This window comes from Trichomycterus rosablanca, chromosome 15, assembly GCF_030014385.1.
Source record: "Trichomycterus rosablanca isolate fTriRos1 chromosome 15, fTriRos1.hap1, whole genome shotgun sequence".
In the NCBI taxonomy this organism is placed as follows: Eukaryota; Metazoa; Chordata; class Actinopteri; order Siluriformes; family Trichomycteridae; genus Trichomycterus; species Trichomycterus rosablanca.
The window spans coordinates 22,243,083-22,264,696 of NC_086002.1; the positions used below are offsets into that span (position 1 = coordinate 22,243,083).

Genomic DNA, 21,614 nt, shown 5'->3' on the forward strand with positions numbered 1-21,614 from the left:
CAAGGAAAGGAGCAGGACTCATCCTTATTGGTAAGATGCAAAAGCAGTGGGGTTTCAAAATAGTCTAGTATTGAGTATGTTTTATTAATATTTATTTAGTTGTTTATCAGTGTTTTGTTGTTTGTTTTATGAAGTCAAGCAAAGCTATAAAAGGTTTTAACCCTGTGACCTGTTTTAACTTACAATAGACTTACAATAGACTTAGTTAAGTAAAAAAGGAGGCACTGAATTACATTAATATAAACCTAAGTTTGCTTTTCTGTTCCTATTCAGTAATAAATGTTCTGTTAAACCTGACTAGTCTTTCTTTTTATTGGTATTATTTATCGTTAGCTAACTGGCTAACCGTTAATCGGACTTTTAGTTTGGTCAAAATGGCGCCACAACAGAATGACTGTGGATAAGGTTACCATAGCAACCCTCAGTGTTCTCAAGGTAATTTACTTAACTGATCTATTGGGACTGTGTGGTTACAGTGATTGAGTAACATTATTTACGTTAAATCTCATTATGAGAAGCGAATTTTAATAATTAAAAAACATTTTTTTAGCTTACTTTAGCTCAGTTCGTTTTACTGAATCGGTTCTTTTAAATCATCCGTTTAAACGAATCGAAAAACTGAATCGATTGATTCATTAGTGCTTTATGCCAAGTTCACACTACACGACTTTCCAAGTCGTCAGATCGCTGTACAGTTCACACTACACAACTGAATCTCTTGCACTCAGGAGTCCTTCAGTCGGTGTATATTTCACACTACACGACTGATCGGCGATATGGGGTTTCACACTACACGATCCATCACCAACTGGAATCTCAGGCGAGCTTCTCTGGTCTCCCTTTTTTTTCTTCTTTACAAAAACACACGTGAGAAGTGACGAGGGGTTTAATGATACCACGTCCAAAAATACACGTCAACAAGTAGCGAGTGATCAAAGTGTGCACTGATGTGCAGTGTAAAATCAAAGAGGAAAAATAAATGAATCTGAGTGGATTTGGCAACACGAACGGTATATGGCTTGTTCTGTAGTAAGTTGGAGGTTAATTAATAATTTTGCAATGCAGCGTGGGTGTTATGTTTTGTAGAGGACGATCAAATCAGAAATACTGTAAAACGTGTGTGTGCCGGTGTATTCTCATATAAACTATTTCCTCTCCTGCGTTTCCCCTCGCGCTGTATTCTGTGTTCTCATTGGCTGTTCGACATGTCACTCATTCCCAGTTGCCCGTCTGAGATCAGATATCTGACCTGCTAGAAAACTCGATCCAGTCGCCGAGCGCTCGGCGAGCCGGTCGGGTCGAGTTGTTGGATAGTTCACACTTAGCGACTGAGAGCCGAGTTTTGATCGCCGACTGAACGCTGAGTTGCTCCCGACCCGGAAAATCAATCGCCGACCAGTCGCCGAGCGAAGATCAGGGCAAAAATCGTGTAGTGTGAACTAGGCATAAGAGGCGCTAATGCAGTCGGTTCGGAAGTGCAGAATCGTTTCGGAAGAATCGGTTCTTTAAATCGAATCGTTAGCAACATTTCTTATTGTTATTAGCATTAAAGCTGGTAGTGGTGGATATATTTAGGGTAAAGCACAACTCTTCCAAAATTCATCATCCGATTTACTTTATTCTGGTAAAGGAAACATTTTAGCTTGTATTCTGTAACTGTAGTTTTCAGGTGACTTGTTTAATAATTTGTTAAACAGCCTATGTGAATAATTAGAGACATCTGATGACAAATTTGGAGGAATATTAGTTGTGTTCTGATTACTTATTTGGTTGGTTGACTAATCAGAATGTTATTCAAAATATTAAATGTTGTAAATGTCTAATTCAGTTAATATTTTGTATTGTGATTACACAAGACTCTCTGAGAGAGAAACACAGAACCTTGTAATGATATTTCTGTCTTTCTTTTAGGACAGAGAAACAGACGTTTTATGAGATCTTGCAACCATCTTTAAGAATGAAAAAGAAAAGTTCAAGAAAGATATATTTTGTACATTTACCGTTAAACTGTTTGTAATCTTGTTTTAATTTATTACTTGTCACAAAAAAGAATGTTATTTAAACATTTGTAATATTATACAGTAAAATTAAATGGCTACATTTGTATTAGTCTTTATTTTACCCATTTTCTTGATTACACATAATCAACACACATTGTGTAAGAACAACACATTGTGTGTGTTAATTATCCTAACACGGTGGGTGTGCAAAACAGGATGACACATTTACTGTGTTTAAATCAACATATAGTATGTGTCGTCCCTGAGCACACTCCTCACATGTGTTGAAATTCCACCCAGTGTGTGTCGTTTTTAACACATTTCTTTTTAGAGTGTAGGTTTACCAACCGCCCCGTAAAATACAGAATCGTTCTTTATTTGGAGACTAAACGCCACGTTCCGTATTGAACTGGTACAGGACGAGCTTTGTATGAAACAGAAGGATACTGCTGCTACCGTGCGAATTAGAAAGTGTTTGGTTATTATATTAAGTATTCGCTTTTATTCTTAGTAACGGTGTGTGTGAGCAGGTTTATCAGCATAACAACCTGTTTAATACACCGCTGTATGAGTAGCGCAGTGGGCTGAGTGCCTTGTTTTGCCTAAAATATGGTTCTGACTTATTATTATAAAGAATGAAAATAATATTTGTTAAACACCCTAAATAAAACAATTTAATAATGTTCTCATGACGGTGTAAGACACGTTATATTTTTTATAGGTGCAACCCTAACCACCCCCCTCCTCCCCCACTCAGCTATTTTCAGCACAATCAGGAAAAACTTCAAAAGCTTTAATGAGGCTTCATCTGCACATCACTATTGTTTAGTGTTACCATCACAAACTCTGTTCACTTCATCCCTGCAAAACAGTTTGATTGGCAGCAGGTAAGCAACGAGCACTTCCTGTGTATTGTACTTACCCTTTCTGTCAGATCGACTGTTTGTAAATTTGTTTCGGCATTGGTAAAAGTGTTTCAGCTCTTGTAATTTTTTTTTTTTTTTTTGTAATTTTGTTTTCTAAAATGTTAATTTGTTCTGCACTTCTTGGCCACTGTAGTTTTTCCTCAGTAAATCGGTCCACAATCGATTTGATGTATCACACATAATGTTTTCTGTAATTAGTTAAATTTTCATAATTTTGCAGTTTTAAACATGTTAAAAAAAGAAATTCAACAGGGCTTCTATGCAACCCTAAACCATATTACAATGTACTATAAGGAGGTGTAGGGTGAATAAAACATGAGGGTAAAATTGTGTTTAGGAATGTGTAATATATAAATGGACAACGCTTGTGTTTGTTGCTAGCTTTTGCAGGTGTGTGTGTGTGTGAGAGAGAGAGAGAGAGAGAGAGAGAGAGAGAGAGTGAGAGAGAGAGAGAGAGAGAGAGAGAGAGAGAGAGAGAGAGAGAGAGAGAGTAAAAATGTAAGTAAATTAATGTTTTGTTAAATTGGGTGTTAGGGTCATGAAAAGGCCCAGAGTGGCTAATCGGGAGATTCGGGAGGATTTCCGATGGGCCGGCTCATGTCAGTTTTGGAGTTTGGGCCGGTTGGATGGGAAAAATAATTTTGACACTTATGTCACTACTTAATCTTAATATTAATTTAATCACGGCCCTGGTCATGAACGAGTGATTAACTAAATAAACAATGAATACATTAAACAAATAAATAAATAAAAATTGAGTAAATAAGTTTTCAGATTCTTCTGTGCTGAACAATACTGACTTATAAAGTCTTTATAAGTGACATTTGTGTTAAAAATGTGTTTGTATATTTCACTGTATTGTGAGAAATGGGACGTTATAAGTCATATTCTGCTAAAGCATACTTGGTTAAAATGAAAGTGATCTTAGCTGTGTATCAATAAAAACCAAATAAGTGAAAGAAGACATTGTATGTGTCGGTGTTAGCTGTGTTAAAGACTTTTCTGAGTTAAATATTAAAAAGTACATCTTTATAAAGAGACGTATCAGATAAATAACTAAAATAGACTTGAATCTGTTTTGTAAGTGTTAGAAAGATCAGTAGAATGTGAATGTTGGAGCCATGTGTTGTTTTAGAAATGTGTCAGTATATGTGAACTTAAAGCTGACACGGTGATGTTCTGTAGATCTTACAGCACAAATATGTAGAACTAAAATGAAAATGTTAGTGTATTAAAAAATTCTTCTTGTTATCATCATTATTATTCTAAATTGTTATATTTATTAATTTTTTTTTTCCATTTGTTCTTTCAGCTACATGACAGTTAAGCACCCTGGACTCGACCTAGTCCTGCTTGGTAGTTGTGTTTTACTTCGCACTAAACAGCCTATTTTTCTAGTAGAAAATGAAGCTCACATCCGCTTATAAATACATGTGGAAAACACCAAGGCTTTGTTTGCTCTTTTCAGCAAGTGTCTACAAGAAGATCGGGTTTCCTCGGCATATTTTTACGTGTAATAAGATGTGAAATGTGCGCTGCGTCGCTTTACGCATCAGGAGCGGTGTGCTGTTTTAGCAGAACACAAGGAAACAGAGCATCGTTAGGTTCCCTTTGCGGGCTTTTACATGAACGAGAGAGCTTATGTTCGGCCGACGTGCACTTTATTACCTCGCATTTTATATCAGGACTTGTATTTTAATCACTATTTGCCATGAGAAAACACAAGTGCGCATGTGTCACGGAAGCACACAGACGCTGCGCTGGCCGAGTTGAGTCTACACAGTTCTCATGTGTGCTATAAAGCCCCGCCCCCTCTCGTAAGAGGGAGGAGTCTCTGTACAACAGAGCACAGCGCTTCACTCGCTCTTTCTTAGCGCCGTTTTAGCTCCAACAACGATGGTAGAAGAAGCTCCAGCACCGGCCAGCTCGGCCCCCGCCAAGGCTCCTAAAAAGAAGACCGCGACCAAACCCAAGAAAGCGGGTCCCAGCGTCGGCGAGCTGATCGTCAAAGCTGTTTCTTTTTTTTTTTTTATTTAATATTTTATTTAAACTTCATCAGAGTACATGGAAATTACATTACATTATCAAGACAATCATTTACAATTTTAAAATCTTCCACAATTCAGAGTCCTTAAATAAAACATTCATTGTTCTTATTTTTTTCAGTTCAGTTCTTATATTTTTATAAACATTCTCTGCTGAAACAAATTGTTGGTCAATAGTCATTCTGCATCTTGTTTTCCATAATTTAGACTTCACAATACACAGTACTAACCACAAGAAGTCATGTTTATCTTTAGGCATGATTTCATCAAAAATACCGAAACAGACGGACTTCATATGAATTTTAATCTCAACACCTAAATTTTCCATTTTGCTCCAAACTTCTTGGGAACGATAACACTCTAGAATAAAATGTTCTAAAGTTTCCTCTGTCTGGCATTTTGGCATAGGGCACATGTTTGTCTTCACAAAACAACTCCACTTCACTACAGATCTCACTGGAAGTCTCCTCACTGCTACCAACCATGTAATATCCCTTAACTTCTCAGATATTTTTTTACATAAGATATTATTTACACATTCTTCCTTTTCTTCCTCTCTAAGGCCTCTAAAATCCACTATATTACAATATTTCAAATCTACTATTAGCTTGTAAATCTTTTTATTAGAATCCTTAATCCAATCTATATTCAAAACATTAAATTTATTTATAAAATCACCATAAATTAATTTATAATAAGGAACTAAAGCTCTAGAGCGGCCTTTTTTCTGTTTCCAATTTGTGATGTTTCCAATCCAATCAGCTTGTCTGTAAATGCCATTTGCAATAATTTTACATACAAAAATGTTTGTTTTAATGGAAAGATCAATTGCTCCTAGACCACCCATTTTTTTCTGTTTATATAAAAGTTCACGCTTAGTTACTTCACGTGTTGAATTCCAAATAAAATTACAACATAATTTATTCATATTTTTAAGCCATTTATCTGTGGGAGGGAAAATACAGGATAAAAATATTATTTTTGATAAGATAAAGGTCTTAACCATATTTATTCTTGTTTTATAACTTAAATTACAATTTTTCCATTTACTAAATTCTTCTTTAATAATTTGTTCTTTTTCTTTCCAGTTATAATCTACACAGCCATTGTTATCAAAATATATACCTAGGACTTTAAGATGTTCAGTCTCAGGTACATCAATTGGAAATTTTTTATTAATGTCTCCAATCCACACACATTCTGATTTTAAAACATTCAGGGTGGCTCCTGACATTTTCTCATATAAGGAGAAATGTTCATAAATAATGTCTAAATCTTTTCTTGTTTTAATGAACACAGTAATATCATCAGCATATGCAGAAATTATAAATTGGTTGTCACCTAATCTAACTCCTTGTAGTCGTTTATCATTTCGAATTTTAGTAATTAATGGACTTAAGCCAAGAACATATAGGGCAGCACTGAGGGGACAACCTTGTTTAACACCTCTCATGACTTGAAAACATTCTGTCAAATTACCATTAACATTAATCTGCACATTAGATTTTATATACATACACTTAATCATGGCAATGAAATCATCAGAAAAATTATACATTTTCAAAACTTCCCATAAATATTCTCTTGATACAAAATCAAAGGCTTTCTTCTGGTCCAAAGTGACCATATAAAAACTTTCACCACTCTCAAACACCAATTCCCTCGAAATATTTAAATTATCCCACATTAGTCTTCCTTTGATAGCACAGGTTTGTTCTTTAATTATTATTGAATTTAATACATCTTCTAACCTATTCATTATTATTTTGGCGAAAATTTTGTAATCGATGTTCATTAAGGTTAAGTGTCTCCAATTATTAATATCATTTACATCTCCCTTCTTATACAATAAAGATAAAACACCATCATAAAAAGTGTCATGCATATAACCTCTTTTTACACCTAAATTAAACACCCGTGTTAATAAATTTGAAAAAACAAGAATATCAAAGTGATAAAATTCAGATGGCAAACCATCTTTACCAGGAGATTTTTTAAGATTCAGTTGTTTAATAGCAGACACCACTTCACATTCTTTAATACTTTCGCCTAAATAGTCATAGTTTGTATTATGTTTAAAGTCTAAGAAGGATTTTAAAGATTTTTTATCAATTTCAATTTCCTTATACATATCTTCACACAAATCTTTAATAGTATTCATTATCTCTTTAGCATCTGTAACTACTGTACCATTTTTATCTTTGATAGAACTAATGTAAGCCTTTTGTCTTTTTTGGGAGTATAAATGAGTCACTTGAGATGAATTTAAAGTTTCATCAGAATTATATCCTATTTGAATTTGCAATTTTGTCAAGGACTCATTATTTAAGGTATCTATTTCTTTTCTTAAATCTGATAATTCATTATCTTCGTAGTCCGTTAAAAAACGTTTTTGTTTTAAATTAATATATTTTTTCATAATATAGTTATACCTTTTATTTTTTTTCTGATTTACCATTTTACTTCCGTGTTTTAAAAAATATTTGATCTGAATTTTTAGAATTTCCCACAATTTACAATCATTTTTTATAAATACATTTAAAGACATGATTCTAAACAAATCTTCTTTTAATCCCATGATTACTTCTGGATGCTTTAAAATATTTATATTTAGTTTCCAATAATTTTTACTAATCTCTTTTTTAAAATCAATCTTGGATATCACTGTCAAATGATCGGATTCAATAATTAATTTTGTCTTATAAGATTTTACTTGAAAATATTTATTAACATAAATTCTATCAATTCTAGTTCTATCAATTCTATCAATTCAAAGCTGTTTCCGCTTCCAAGGAGAGGAGCGGCGTGTCCCTGGCCGCCCTGAAGAAAGCTCTGTCTGCAGGTGGATACGACGTGGAGAAGAACAACTCCCGCGTCAAACTCGCCGTCAAAAGCCTGGTGACCAAGGACATCCTGGTGCAGACCAAGGGCACCGGCGCCTCAGGCTCTTTCAAGCTCAACAAGAAGCAGACCGAGGCGAAGAAGCCCGCGGCCAAAAAAGCCGCCGCTCCTAAAGTGAAAAAGGCCGCAAAGAAACCCGCCGCTGCAAAGAAGCCCAAGAAGGTAACAGCCAAGAAGCCCGAAGCCGCTAAGAAGTCCCCCAAGAAGGCCAAGAAACCCGCTGCTGCCGCTAAGAAAACCACCAAGAGCCCCAAGAAGGCTAAGAAGCCGGCGACCCCCAAGAAGGCAGCCAAGAGTCCTAAAAAAGCCAAGGCAGCCAAACCCAAGACCGCTCAACCCAAAGCGACCAAGGCCAAAAAAGCTGCACCCAAGAAGAAGTAAACTTGTTCCTGTTTTATTACCTTCGTTTTCTTAAAACGGCTCTTTTAAGAGCCACCTATATCTTCCCATAAAGAGTCGTTTCCTAAACACATACATACATATAAGCATGCATGCGAACATAAAACTATTCATCCATACAAACATATTTTGTGGAGAAAGTGATAAGCAAGGAGTTAAAAACACTAAGTATGACTGGTCCTGTTTTATGTGTAATAATGATTTTGTCACACATCCTCATAAATGTGTATATGTATGTGCACTCACGTATATGAGCTCCTTACATAATGTAATTGTTAGTGTAAATGTTATTGTGACATAATATAATGTAATTGTTGTTTAAGAGAAGCTTTTCTGTATCATACATTACACAGGCGGGAGAACGGAGGAGAAGAGAGGGGAGGAGGGGGGGGCAGTATGTGAGGGGGCGTGTATGTGTTTCCCTGAGACATGACGGCGCGTTTAGGATTGGCTCAGCTGTGCCTTCGCTCTAAGCCAATAGGAGAGAGCCAGTTTGCCTATATAATACCGCTTCGAGCTCTCTTCTAGGTTACTTCAGTTTAATCCGACGAAGACGTCTGATCATCAAAATGAGTGGTCGAGGGAAGACCGGTGGTAAAGCCAGAGCTAAGGCCAAGACTCGTTCATCCCGTGCCGGTCTTCAGTTCCCCGTGGGCCGTGTTCACAGACTGCTACGTAAGGGCAATTACGCCCACCGTGTGGGAGCTGGTGCTCCTGTCTACTTGGCTGCCGTGCTGGAGTATCTGACCGCTGAGATCCTCGAGTTGGCTGGTAACGCCGCCAGAGATAACAAGAAGTCTCGTATCATCCCTCGTCATCTGCAGTTGGCCGTGCGTAACGACGAGGAGTTGAACAGACTGCTTGGAGGTGTAACCATCGCTCAGGGCGGTGTGCTGCCTAACATCCAGGCGGTTCTGTTACCCAAGAAGACCGAGAAAGCAGCCAAGTCCAAGTAAAGTCGCTCTCGTGTTCTAACCAAAAGGTTCTTTTAAGAGCCCCCCATTTCCACAGAAAAAGTGCAATTTCCCCAGATAATGTGTAAATAAATTTAATATCGTTTCATAGACTCACACAGCATAAAACTCACATGATTAAAATTAACAAATCAATATGTACGATTTTTTTTTCCCCTTTCTATTTATCTTTATATATGTGTACACAAGTGACGTTTTAGATCACTTGCAGTAGCAAAACCAACAATATAGACGATTAAAAGTGGTGCAACAAACGTGTTTGTGTAATACACATGGAACAAAAATAATAATAAGCAAAATGAACGAAATAATCAAAAATATATTTTTTTAAAAAGGTATATACTTTAAATGCGATTGTAGGCTGTGTTTTAAAAGCACAAAGAAACAATGGAAAGTATTATAAATCCCGCCAACAGCATAGAGGAAATATGATGTTTTCTGAAACGAGGCAGCGGCAGAACGCCGACCAGTCAGCGACATTTAACGTAAGCACGATCGTCCAATGAGAAAAGTGCGTCATCAAGACGCCCAATGAGCGCAGAGCGGCTCTGGTACTTAAAAAGAGCGTGTTGGGCGGGTTAACATATTCTGTCCTACAGTTCGTGAAGTGCTGAGTTCCAGACGCGATGGCAAGAACCAAGCAGACCGCTCGTAAGTCCACCGGTGGTAAAGCGCCGAGGAAGCAGCTCGCCACTAAGGCTGCCCGCAAGAGCGCCCCGGCTACTGGCGGTGTGAAGAAACCTCACCGTTACAGGCCAGGTACCGTGGCTCTGCGTGAAATCCGCCGTTATCAGAAGTCCACTGAGCTGCTCATCCGCAAGCATTCCAGCGCCTGGTTAGAGAGATCGCTCAGGACTTTAAGACCGATCTGCGCTTCCAGAGTTCTGCCGTCATGGCTCTGCAGGAGGCCAGTGAGGCTTACCTGGTCGGTCTGTTCGAGGACACTAACCTGTGCGCCATCCATGCCAAGAGGGTGACCATCATGCCTAAGGACATCCAGCTGGCCCGCCGTATTCGCGGAGAGCGTGCTTAAACGAACCCACTCCATCCAGTTATCCCCAAAGGCTCTTTTAAGAGCCACTTACATGCTTCCACTGAAATGGGCACTTTTTATTTATTTATTTATTATTCCATTGTGTGTGCGTGTTCCGAGTTATAATTTAGTTATATTTATCAATTATAAATATTAGGAAAAACTGGTTGTGTGTGTGTAGAGATGTACTTTACATGTTCTTACAACAATTATAAACATACATAAGTACAGCTGATTAAAGATTGGCAGGTGGTGTCTTATAACACATAAGAGTAATATAGTCGTTATGAGTAGTAACAACAAAAACATGACAGTAAAGAAGAGGGAGTGGTAAATTGCAGCAGTAATGCAAAAAAAAAGATGAATAATCAGTAATTATTATTCAGAATAATAAATCAATAATAAAATACTATTCTAGGTACTCAACACAGGGTAATTAGAGGCATTTTAGAACAGATATACTGTATAATATTAAGTGTAAATAATCATAATTACTCATAATAATGATTTTTATTTCTATTATAGTTGTTGTAATAATAGTATTATTGGTGATGGTAGTAGTAGTAACTAATTATAATGTTATGGAGAACCAATAGACGGTTAGTGGAGCGTTTCTTCCATCTTCCAACAAAATGTGAAAACACGAAATAAATCTGTGTGTATGTGTGTGTTTTCTTTTATGTATGTATACTTTTATGTATTTTTATGTAATATAAAAATTGTTAGTAGGATTTAGTGGCGTTGGTGTTGCACGGTGTACACAGTCTGTATTTTGTACTGTGTGTGTGTGTGTGTGTGTGTAACTTTAACCTTTGCCCTCTGAGTCCCGCAGCACCGACTCCCATTTCTGACGGGTTTTTGTCTCCGTTTGCAGGTTCTCCGGCTGGTACTCACACTCATGCTGGAACTCATTGTTCTCGCTACCTGATCTGAAGGCATGAGGACCCAGGTGTGGTTCGTCAGCTCCGGCACCTGGAGCTAACCACACCTGGGTCCTCATGCCTGAGTGTGAGTACCAGCCGGAGAACCTGCAAACGGCGACAAAAACCTGTCAGAAATGGGAGTCGCCGATGTGGGACTCAGAGGACAAAGGTTAGGGTTACACACACACACACACACACAAGTCGCACCAACTTGTGTTCCTAGGCAGCACAGATGATATCTGTTGAGCCCAATTTAAGCCCAACCTCCTTCTAACCCAAACTATGATAACCCAACATGTTTTTAACACTAATTAGGAAAACCCCAACATGTATCTAACCCAAATTAGAATGACCCCAAGCTAGTTCTAACCCTAAAATAATCCTTTTTTTACTATCAGGCAATGAAATTAGAAGGAGGCAGAGTAAAAACATCAACATCATTTCACTATTTAATTTACTTTCACGAAAACAGGTGGGCATAAAAAGTGTAGGTTTTCACATTAACAATACACAAAATCTTATTTCTATAACTTTTGGAACTTAATGATTTCATTTGCTGTTTTTCAGTCCTTTGAAGCAAAGACCAGCTTTGTGATGTCCAAAAAGTACATAAAGCGCTATAAAAAGACCTTGTTGCTTTTGTATTTGAGCTAGTAAAGCTTCACACCTGAATGTTGTACATTGTTCACGTTCTTGTATTTCTCTCTGTGTTTAGTACCGTAATGGGGATTTAAATGATAAACCTTAACCTTAATGACTTCAGTAAATAAATAGACACCCTTGTGAACAAATTGCAGTTTTTATCTCACAGTTCTATTTGCGAACACATTACGGTGAAGCTGGATACAAACGCACACACCTAAATCATAAACTGAGAGGGAAATAAATGAATAAATAAATGAATAAATTACTTAATTTGAGTTCATATACACTGACACATTCCTAAAACAACACATGGCTCTTTTTTAAACTCAGAAATGGCTTTAACACAGCTAACACTGAAACATAAAATATCTTATTTCACTTATTTGGATTTTATTGATACACAGCTTTGACAGCTTTCACTTTAATCAAGATGTGTCTGACTGAAATATGTTTATGAAACGTTATGCTTTAGCAGAATATGACTTATAATGTCCCATTTCTCACAATACAGTGAAATATACAAACACATTTTTAACACAGATGTCACTTATAAAGACTTTATAAATCAGTATTGTTCAGCACAGACAAATCCAAACACTGCTTTACACATTTTTTATGTATTTATGTGTTTAATGTGTTCATTGTTTATGTATTTATTTAGTTATTCACTCATTCATGACCCTAACACTCACTTTAACAAAACATCTATGGCTCTATGACACATATCCAGGGCCAGCTGTAGCCTAGTGGTTAAGGTACTAGGCCAGTGACCAGAGGGTCACTGGTTCAAGCCCCACCACTGCTAGGTTATCACTGTTGGGCCCTTGAGCAAGGCTCCTAACCCTCAATTGCTCAGACTGTATACTGTCACTGTAATGTAAGTTGCTTTGGATAAAGGCGTCTGCTAAAGGCTGAAAATGTAAATATCCACCTATTTTACTTTAAAAAAAAAAAAAAACTCTCTCTCTCTCTCTCTCTCTCTCTCTCTCTCTCTCTCTCTCTCTCTCTCTCTCTCTCTCTCTCTCTCTCACACACACACACACACACACACACACACACACACACACACACACACACACACACACACACATCTGCAAAAGCTAGCAACAAACACTGGTGTTGTCCATTTATATATTACACATTCCAACACAATTTTACTCTCATGTTTTATTTACCCTACACCTCCTCCTACACTGCTGCAGGTGTTTTAGATCTTTGTTTTTATCATAACGTGTCTCTAATGCTACTTTCACAAGCACTGAAAGGTTTCTAAAGCTATTTGTTTGTTTCAAATTCAATATTCACTACATTGTATAGGGTTTAGGGTTGTTTGTTTGTTTGTCTTTCTTTCTTTTGGCACAACATGTTTAGAAAAAAAATTCTTAACATTAAACATTAGTTACAGAAAAATATGTCATGTGGAATCCATCACATCGATTGTGGACCGATTTACTGTGAGGATAAAACAGTGGAGGTTCTAAGTTACGCGCTTTACATGAGGCCTACTCCAAGCAGCTGCGGTCACTGCTTAACTCCGCCCCATTGTCTTCAACTAGGTCCGGTAGAGGGAAATAACAGGCTCGCTTGTGAACGCTCGTCCTGCATTGACTCGCTTCATCTCGACGAGAGCAGTAACCATGTCTGGCAGTCCGTTTCGGTATTTTTGATGAAATCATGTCTAAAGATAAACATGACTTCTTGTGGTTAGTACTGTGTATTGTGAAGTCTAAATTATGGAAAACAAGATGCAGAATGACTATTGACCAACAGTTTGTTTCAGCAGAGAATGTTTATAAAAATATAAGAACTGAACTGAAAAGAATACGAACAATGAATATTTTATTTAAGGACTCTGAATTGTGGAAGATTTTAAAATTGTAAATGATTGTCTTGATAATGTAATGTAATTTCCATGTACTCTGATGAAGTTTAAATAAAATATTAAAAAGAAAAGAAAAGGCGGCTTTGATCAGTAATCCTCTTCAAACACGTGAACGTTTTGGCCGCAGCACCTTACGGTGTTTGCGGCCGCTAAGTACAAACATTTGAAAGTATGGCTTCCAGTTTGTCTTTTCGAGAGTCATATAATAACCGTTTTCTCAAATACTGGGCGAAAATCTCCTTCATAGGATCTGGATCTGCTCCAAGCAGAGATGAGGTGGCAGAAAAGCTTTTTATGTCCCAGTCGGTGAGTGGGGAAGACATTTTCTCCTTCATCAGCCTTCCAAACCGGAAAGACTTTGAACTTTGTTTTCGTAACGAAAGATCATTACGAGTTTTCATGGACATTTACAATTCAAACAAAGAACAATGGAGAGATTTCGAAATATTCTCACCTTTGCAGTTTGACATAAAAACAGTGATTGTGAAATTTTGGACAGGAAGAATTCCAGATGAAGATGTGGAGCTGTATTTACGTCGCTTCTGTAACATTGTAAAACCAGCCATTAAGCCTGTGGATCGGTTCGGCATTTGGTATGGGATTAGGAAATATCAAGTGAGAATTAAGAAAGACCTCAACAACCAAGACATAGGGATTCCAAACAACATCTCACTGGGTCCGTACAATGGGAAAATTATCTACCAAGGCCAAATTTCCAGATGTTATACATGTCAAGCGACTGATCACATTGCTAAAGAATGTAAGGAGGTGAAATGTTGGCAATGTAGCAGTTTTGGACATAAAGCTAAAGATTGTAACAACTCTGCAATTTGTAATTTATGTGGAACCGTGGGTCACACTTTCTTTATGTGCCCTAACTCTTATGCTAACCGTTCTAAGACAAGCTTTGGCACAGAAGTAAAGGAAAACCTTTTTGAAAGTGTACAACCGTTATCAACGACTGAGGCTGGGGAAAAAAATATTCCACCTGAAGCCAATTCTAGTAATGAACCTGAATTATCACAGACAAAGGATAAACAACAAAATGAAATGGATCAAACTGAAAGCCTTTTTATTAATACAACTTTGGAGGAAAATGGGACTGTTACAGAATGTAAAAATGTTGAAGATTTAAAGCAAACTGGTAATAACGACAGCAGTGAAACATCATCAACAGAGGACAGCAGCAGTGGTTCATCCAGCAGTGACGATTCATCTACAACTGAGTCGGGAGAGGAGTCAACTAAAGGTTCAGCATCGGAGTCGTGCAACATTGCTTTAAAAGTTTCACTTATCTCTAATGAAGGAACTGAGGATATACGCCAGGACGACACGTCTGCTTCCAAGGAACTGAAAGAGAAACGCAGTTCTTCATTAAATCCTCATGTGCGAAAAGAGGAACTTCACCGAAACAAGAAGGGTCGAAGTATGGAGCACACAAGCACAGGAACAAAGACTTCTGAACACCTGACAGACAGCAACGACAAACGGAAATGGAATTATTCAGAAGAGACTGAAGGTAATGAAGTTTTAGTTACTAAAAAGGTTAAAAAGAAAATTCAAAAATGATCTTTCTAAATGTCCTTTAATAGTTTATTGGTTGCTTCTTGTAATGTAAGAGGAATTCAGTCAGCTTCTAATAGATTTAAAAAGATACAATTATTGTTAAGGGAGAATTTTGATATTTTATGTGTGCAAGAAACTCGGCTTTCAAATGTAAATGATGTTAAAGATGTACAAAGTTTGTGGTTTAAAAATAAGAGTTTCCTTTCAATCGGGGAAAGTAAAGCTGACGGTATCGGAATTATGTTTTATAAAGAAAATGTAAAAGTTATTCAATTACGTGAAATTATTCCAGGCAGATTAATGTTTATTGATGTGTTTTGGTTTGATAAAAAAATCAGAGTAATAAATATATACACGGCTCAAGACAAAAGTAAGAAAATCCAACTTTTTAATAAAGTTAAAGCATTATTATGTGTAGGGTTTTATATTATAGTGTGTGGTGATTTTAACACAATTACCGATGAAAAAGATAGAATTTCAAATAAACCATTTAAATTAAGTAGGGAAGGAAAAGTTTTAAAACAAATTATGGAAGAGTATTGTATGCAAGACACTTTTAGAATAATGTGTCCTGATCGAATTGACTTTACTAGATCTGATAGCTCATGTCAAACTAGAATTGATAGAATTTATGTTAATAAAAATTTTCAAGTAAAATCTTATAAGACAAAATTAATTATTGAATCCGATCATTTGACAGTGATATCCAAGATTGATTTTAAAAAAGAGATTAGTAAAAATTATTGGAAACTAAATATAAATATTTTAAAGCATCCAGAAGTAATCATGGGATTAAAAGAAGAGTTGTTTAGAATCATGTCTTTAAATTTATTTATAAAAAATGATTGTAAATTGTGGGAAATTCTAAAAATTCAGATCAAATATTTTTTAAAACACGGAAGTAAAATGGTAAATCAGAAAAAAAATAAAAGGTATAACTATATTATGAAAAAATATATTAATTTAAAACAAAAACGTTTTTTAACGGACTACGAAGATAATGAATTATCAGATTTAAGAAAAGAAATAGATACCTTAAATAATGAGTCCTTGACAAAATTGCAAATTCAAATAGGATATAATTCTGATGAAACTTTAAATTCATCTCAAGTGACTCATTTATACTCCCAAAAAAGACAAAAGGCTTACATTAGTTCTATCAAAGATAAAAATGGTACAGTAGTTACAGATGCTAAAGAGATAATGAATACTATTAAAGATTTGTGTGAAGATATGTATAAGGAAATTGAAATTGATAAAAAATCTTTAAAATCCTTCTTAGACTTTAAACATAATACAAATTATGACTATTTAGGCGAAAGTATTAAAGAATGTGAAGTGGTGTCTGCTATTAAACAACTGAATCTTAAAAAATCTCCTGGTAAAGATGGTTTGCCATCTGAATTTTATCACTTTGATATTCTTGTTTTTTCAAATTTATTAACACGGGTGTTTAATTTAGGTGTAAAAAGAGGTTATATGCATGACACTTTTTATGATGGTGTTTTATCTTTATTGTATAAGAAGGGAGATGTAAATGATATTAATAATTGGAGACACTTAACCTTAATGAACATCGATTACAAAATTTTCGCCAAAATAATAATGAATAGGTTAGAAGATGTATTAAATTCAATAATAATTAAAGAACAAACCTGTGCTATCAAAGGAAGACTAATGTGGGATAATTTAAATATTTCGAGGGAATTGGTGTTTGAGAGTGGTGAAAGTTTTTATATGGTCACTTTGGACCAGAAGAAAGCCTTTGATTTTGTATCAAGAGAATATTTATGGGAAGTTTTGAAAATGTATAATTTTTCTGATGATTTCATTGCCATGATTAAGTGTATGTATATAAAATCTAATGTGCAGATTAATGTTAATGGTAATTTGACAGAATGTTTTCAAGTCATGAGAGGTGTTAAACAAGGTTGTCCCCTCAGTGCTGCCCTTTATGTTCTTGGCTTAAGTCCATTAATTACTAAAATTCGAAATGATAAACGACTACAAGGAGTTAGATTAGGTGACAACCAATTTATAATTTCTGCATATGCTGATGATATTACTGTGTTCATTAAAACAAGAAAAGATTTAGACATTATTTACGAACATTTCTCCTTATATGAGAAAGTGTCGGGAGCCACCCTGAATGTTTTAAAATCAGAATGTGTGTGGATTGGAGACATTAATAAAAAATTTCCAATTGATGTACCTGAGACTGAACATCTTAAAGTCCTAGGTATATATTTTGATAACAATGGCTGTGTAGATTATAACTGGAAAGAAAAAGAACAAATTATTAAAGAAGAATTTAGTAAATGGAAAAATTGTAATTTAAGTTATAAAACAAGAATAAATATGGTTAAGACCTTTATCTTATCAAAAATAATATTTTTATCCTGTATTTTCCCTCCCACAGATAAATGGCTTAAAAATATGAATAAATTATGTTGTAATTTTATTTGGAATTCAACACGTGAAGTAACTAAGCGTGAACTTTTATATAAACAGAAAAAAATGGGTGGTCTAGGAGCAATTGATCTTTCCATTAAAACAAAAATTTTTGTATGTAAAATTATTGCAAATGGCATTTACAGACAAGCTGATTGGATTGGAAACATCACAAATTGGAAACAGAAAAAAGGCCGCTCTAGAGCTTTAGTTCCTTATTATAAATTAATTTATGGTGATTTTATAAATAAATTTAATGTTTTGAATATAGATTGGATTAAGGATTCTAATAAAAAGATTTACAAGCTAATAGTAGATTTGAAATATTGTAATATAGTGGATTTTAGAGGCCTTAGAGAGGAAGAAAAGAAAGAATGTGTAAATAATATTTTATGTAAAAAAATATCTGAGAAGTTAAGGGATATTACATGGTTGGTAGCAGTGAGGAGACTTCCAGTGAGATCTGTAGTGAAGTGGAGTTGTTTTGTGAAGACAAACATGTGCCCTATGCCAAAATGCCAGACAGAGGAAACTTTAGAACATTTTATTCTAGAGTGTTATCGTTCCCAAGAAGTATGGAGCAAAATGGAAAATTTAGGTCTTGAGATTAAAATTCATATGAAGTCCGTCTGTTTCGGTATTTTTGATGAAATCATGTCTAAAGATAAACATGACTTCTTGTGGTTAGTACTGTGTATTGTGAAGTCTAAATTATGGAAAACAAGATGCAGAATGACTATTGACCAACAGTTTGTTTCAGCAGAGAATGTTTATAAAAATATAAGAACTGAACTGAAAAGAATACGAACAATGAATATTTTATTTAAGGACTCTGAATTGTGGAAGATTTTAAAATTGTAAATGATTGTCTTGATAATGTAATGTAATTTCCATGTACTCTGATGAAGTTTAAATAAAATATTAAAAAGAAAGAAAGACCGGTGGTAAGACTAGGGCTAAGGCTAAGACTCGCTCATCCCGTGCCGGCCTTCAGTTCCCCGTGGGCCGTGTTCACAGACTGCTACGTAAGGGTAATTACGCCCACCGTGTGGGAGCTGGAGCTCCTGTCTACTTGGCTGCCGTGCTGGAGTATCTGACCGCTGAGATCCTCGAGTTGGCTGGTAACGCCGCCAGAGATAACAAGAAGTCTCGTATCATTCCTCGTCATCTGCAGTTGGCCGTGCGTAACGACGAGGAGTTGAACAGACTGCTTGGAGGTGTAACCATCGCTCAGGGCGGTGTGCTGCCTAACATCCAGGCTGTTCTGTTACCCAAGAAGACCGAGAAAGCAGCCAAGGTCAAGTAAAGTCGCTCTCGTGTTCTAACCAAAAGGCTCTTTTAAGAGCCACCCATTTCCACAGAAAAAGTGCAATTTCCCCAGATAATGTGTAAACGAAACAGATATAATATCGTTTCATAGGCTCACACGGCATAAAACTCACATGATTTATGACATGGTAAAATTAACAAATCAATATGTACGATTTATATTTTCCCTTTCTATTTATCTTTACATATATATATATATATCACTTGCAGTAGCAAAACCAACAATTTAGACGATTAAAAGTGGTGCAACAAACGTGTTTGTGTAGAACACATGGAACAAAAATTACAATAATAATAACAATAATAATAAGCAAAATGATCGAAATATTCAATAATATATTTTTTTAAAAGGTATATACTTTAAGTGCTATTGTAGGCTGTGTTTTAAAAGCACAAAGAGACAAAGGAAAGTATTATAAATCCCGCCAACAGCATGGAGGAAATACTTTGTTTCTGAAACGAGGCAGCGGCAGAACGCCGACCAGTAAGTGACATTTGACGTAAGCACGATCGTCCAATGAGAAAAGAGCTTCATCAAGACGCCCAATGAGCGCGGAGCGGCTCTGGTACTTAAATAGAGCGTGTTGGGCGTGCTGACATATTCTGTCCTACAGTTGGTGAAGTGCAGAGTTCCAGACGCGATGGCAAGAACCAAGCAGACCGCTCGTAAATCCACCGGTGGTAAGGCGCCGAGGAAGCAGCTCGCCACTAAGGCTGCCCGCAAGAGCGCCCCGGCTACTGGCGGTGTGAAGAAACCTCACCGTTACAGGCCAGGTACCGTGGCTCTGCGTGAAATCCGCCGTTATCAGAAGTCCACCGAGCTGCTCATCCGCAAGCTGCCCTTCCAGCGCCTGGTTAGAGAGATCGCTCAGGACTTTAAGACCGATCTGCGCTTCCAGAGTTCTGCCGTCATGGCTCTGCAGGAGGCCAGTGAGGCTTACCTGGTCGGTCTGTTCGAGGACACCAACCTGTGCGCCATCCATGCCAAGAGGGTGACCATCATGCCTAAGGACATCCAGCTGGCCCGCCGTATTCGCGGAGAGCGTGCTTAAACGAACCCACTCCATCCAGTTATCCCCAAAGGCTCTTTTAAGAGCCACTTACATGCTTCCACTGAAATGGGCATTTTTCATAACTTTTTTTTATTTATTTATTGTTCCATTGTGTGTGCATGTCCCGAGTTATAATTTAGTTATATTTATCAGTTATAAATATTAGGAAAAACTGGTTGTTTTTGTGTGTGTAGAGATGTACTTTACATGTTCTTACAACAATTATAAACACGGTTACATAAGTACAGCTGATTAAAGATTGGCAGGTGGTGTCTTATAACACATGATTAATAATGTTTATAGTGGTGTATGTTTATGGGGCTCTATAAAGCATTGAGTTAGTAAGAGTAATATAGTAGTTGTGAGTAGTAGAGTAACAAAAAAAACATGACGGTAAGTAAGAGGGAGCCGTAAATTGCAGCAGTGGTTAAAATATTACACTACTAATGCAAAAAAAAGAAGATTAATAATCAGTAATTATGTAACTAGTAGTAGTAACTGTAATTATAATGTTATGGAGAACCAATAGACGGTTAGTGGAGCGTTTCTTCCATCTCGTGACCAAAATGTGAAAACACGAACTAAATCTGTGTGTTAATGTGTGTATGTGTGTGTTTTCTTTTATGTATGTATATTTTTATGTATTTTTATGTAATATAAAAAATTGTTAGGAGGATTTAGTGGCGTTGGTGTTGCACGGTGTACACAGTCTGTATTTTACACAGAGATGGTATTAACTGATTGTAGTGTAATCTACAGTATGGCTGTACATTGGTAGAATGTAAACACGCTGGATGAAGGCATCAGGAATGAGCAGAATATTGAATGTTAACCATAAGACTGGTTATTGTAATAATGGTAATAAAACAACCGTATTCACAATGATGCCTTTTCTAATTTGGAAATTCATGTGTTTCAGCCGCCACCTTAGCTAACAAGTGTTAACAAGTGTCATAAGCGAGTGAGATAAAAACCATGACTGAATTAGATTAAAGGGGAAGGCCACTTCCTGTTCCAGCAGGACTAAAACTCTGTGCACAAAGCAAAATCCACAAACATAAAGAGAAGCTCGGCTTCAAGAAACTCCAGTGTCCTGCACAGAGGCCTGACCGAAGCCCCACTGCACAGCTGAGGAATTAAAGTTTTTGGTGGCACTCACACTCAGGCTGGAACTCATTGTTCTCGCTACCTGATCTGAAGGCATGAGGACCCAGGTGTGGTTCGTCAGCTCCAGGTGCGCCTTGTGTTCCTAGGCAGCACAGATGATATCTGTTGAGCCCAATTTAAAACCTCCTTCTAACCCAAACTATAATAACCCCAAAATGTTTCTAACCGTAACTATGATAACCCCAACATGTATCTAACCCAATTAGAATGACCCCAAGCTAGTTCTAACCCTAAATTAATCCTATTTTTACTATCAGGCAATGAAATTAGAAGGAGGCAGAGTAAAAACATCAACATAATTTCACTATTTAATTTACTTTC

The 21,614-nt window shown here is 36.4% G+C and overlaps 2 protein-coding genes and 1 pseudogene across 2 annotated transcripts in view; all 3 read left to right on the forward strand.

Annotated features, from left to right (window-relative positions):
- The window catches only part of LOC134328805 (histone H2AX-like), an 82,260-nt gene extending 73,033 nt beyond the window's left edge, over positions 1–9,227 (forward strand). Inside the window, exon 3 of the mRNA XM_063010034.1 lies at positions 8,825–9,227. Within this exon, the coding sequence (XP_062866104.1) occupies positions 8,825–9,227 (403 nt within the window). The remainder of the gene's footprint in view (positions 1–8,824) is intronic.
- A 644-nt stretch (positions 9,228–9,871) lies between these two features.
- On the forward strand, positions 9,872–10,278 carry LOC134328382 (histone H3-like; annotated as a pseudogene).
- Positions 10,279–19,715: 9,437 nt separating this feature from the next.
- On the forward strand, positions 19,716–20,131 carry LOC134328950 (histone H3). Its single transcript, XM_063010192.1, has one exon. It carries the CDS (start codon positions 19,716–19,718, stop codon positions 20,124–20,126), a length of 411 nt encoding a protein of 136 aa, XP_062866262.1. The 3' UTR covers positions 20,127–20,131.
- Positions 20,132–21,614: the final 1,483 nt, after the last annotated feature.

Coding starts and splice junctions, on each gene's coding strand:
- LOC134328950 (XM_063010192.1), top strand. CDS start 19,716: ATGGCAAGAACCAAGCAGACCGCTCGTAAATCCACCGGTGGTAAGGCG.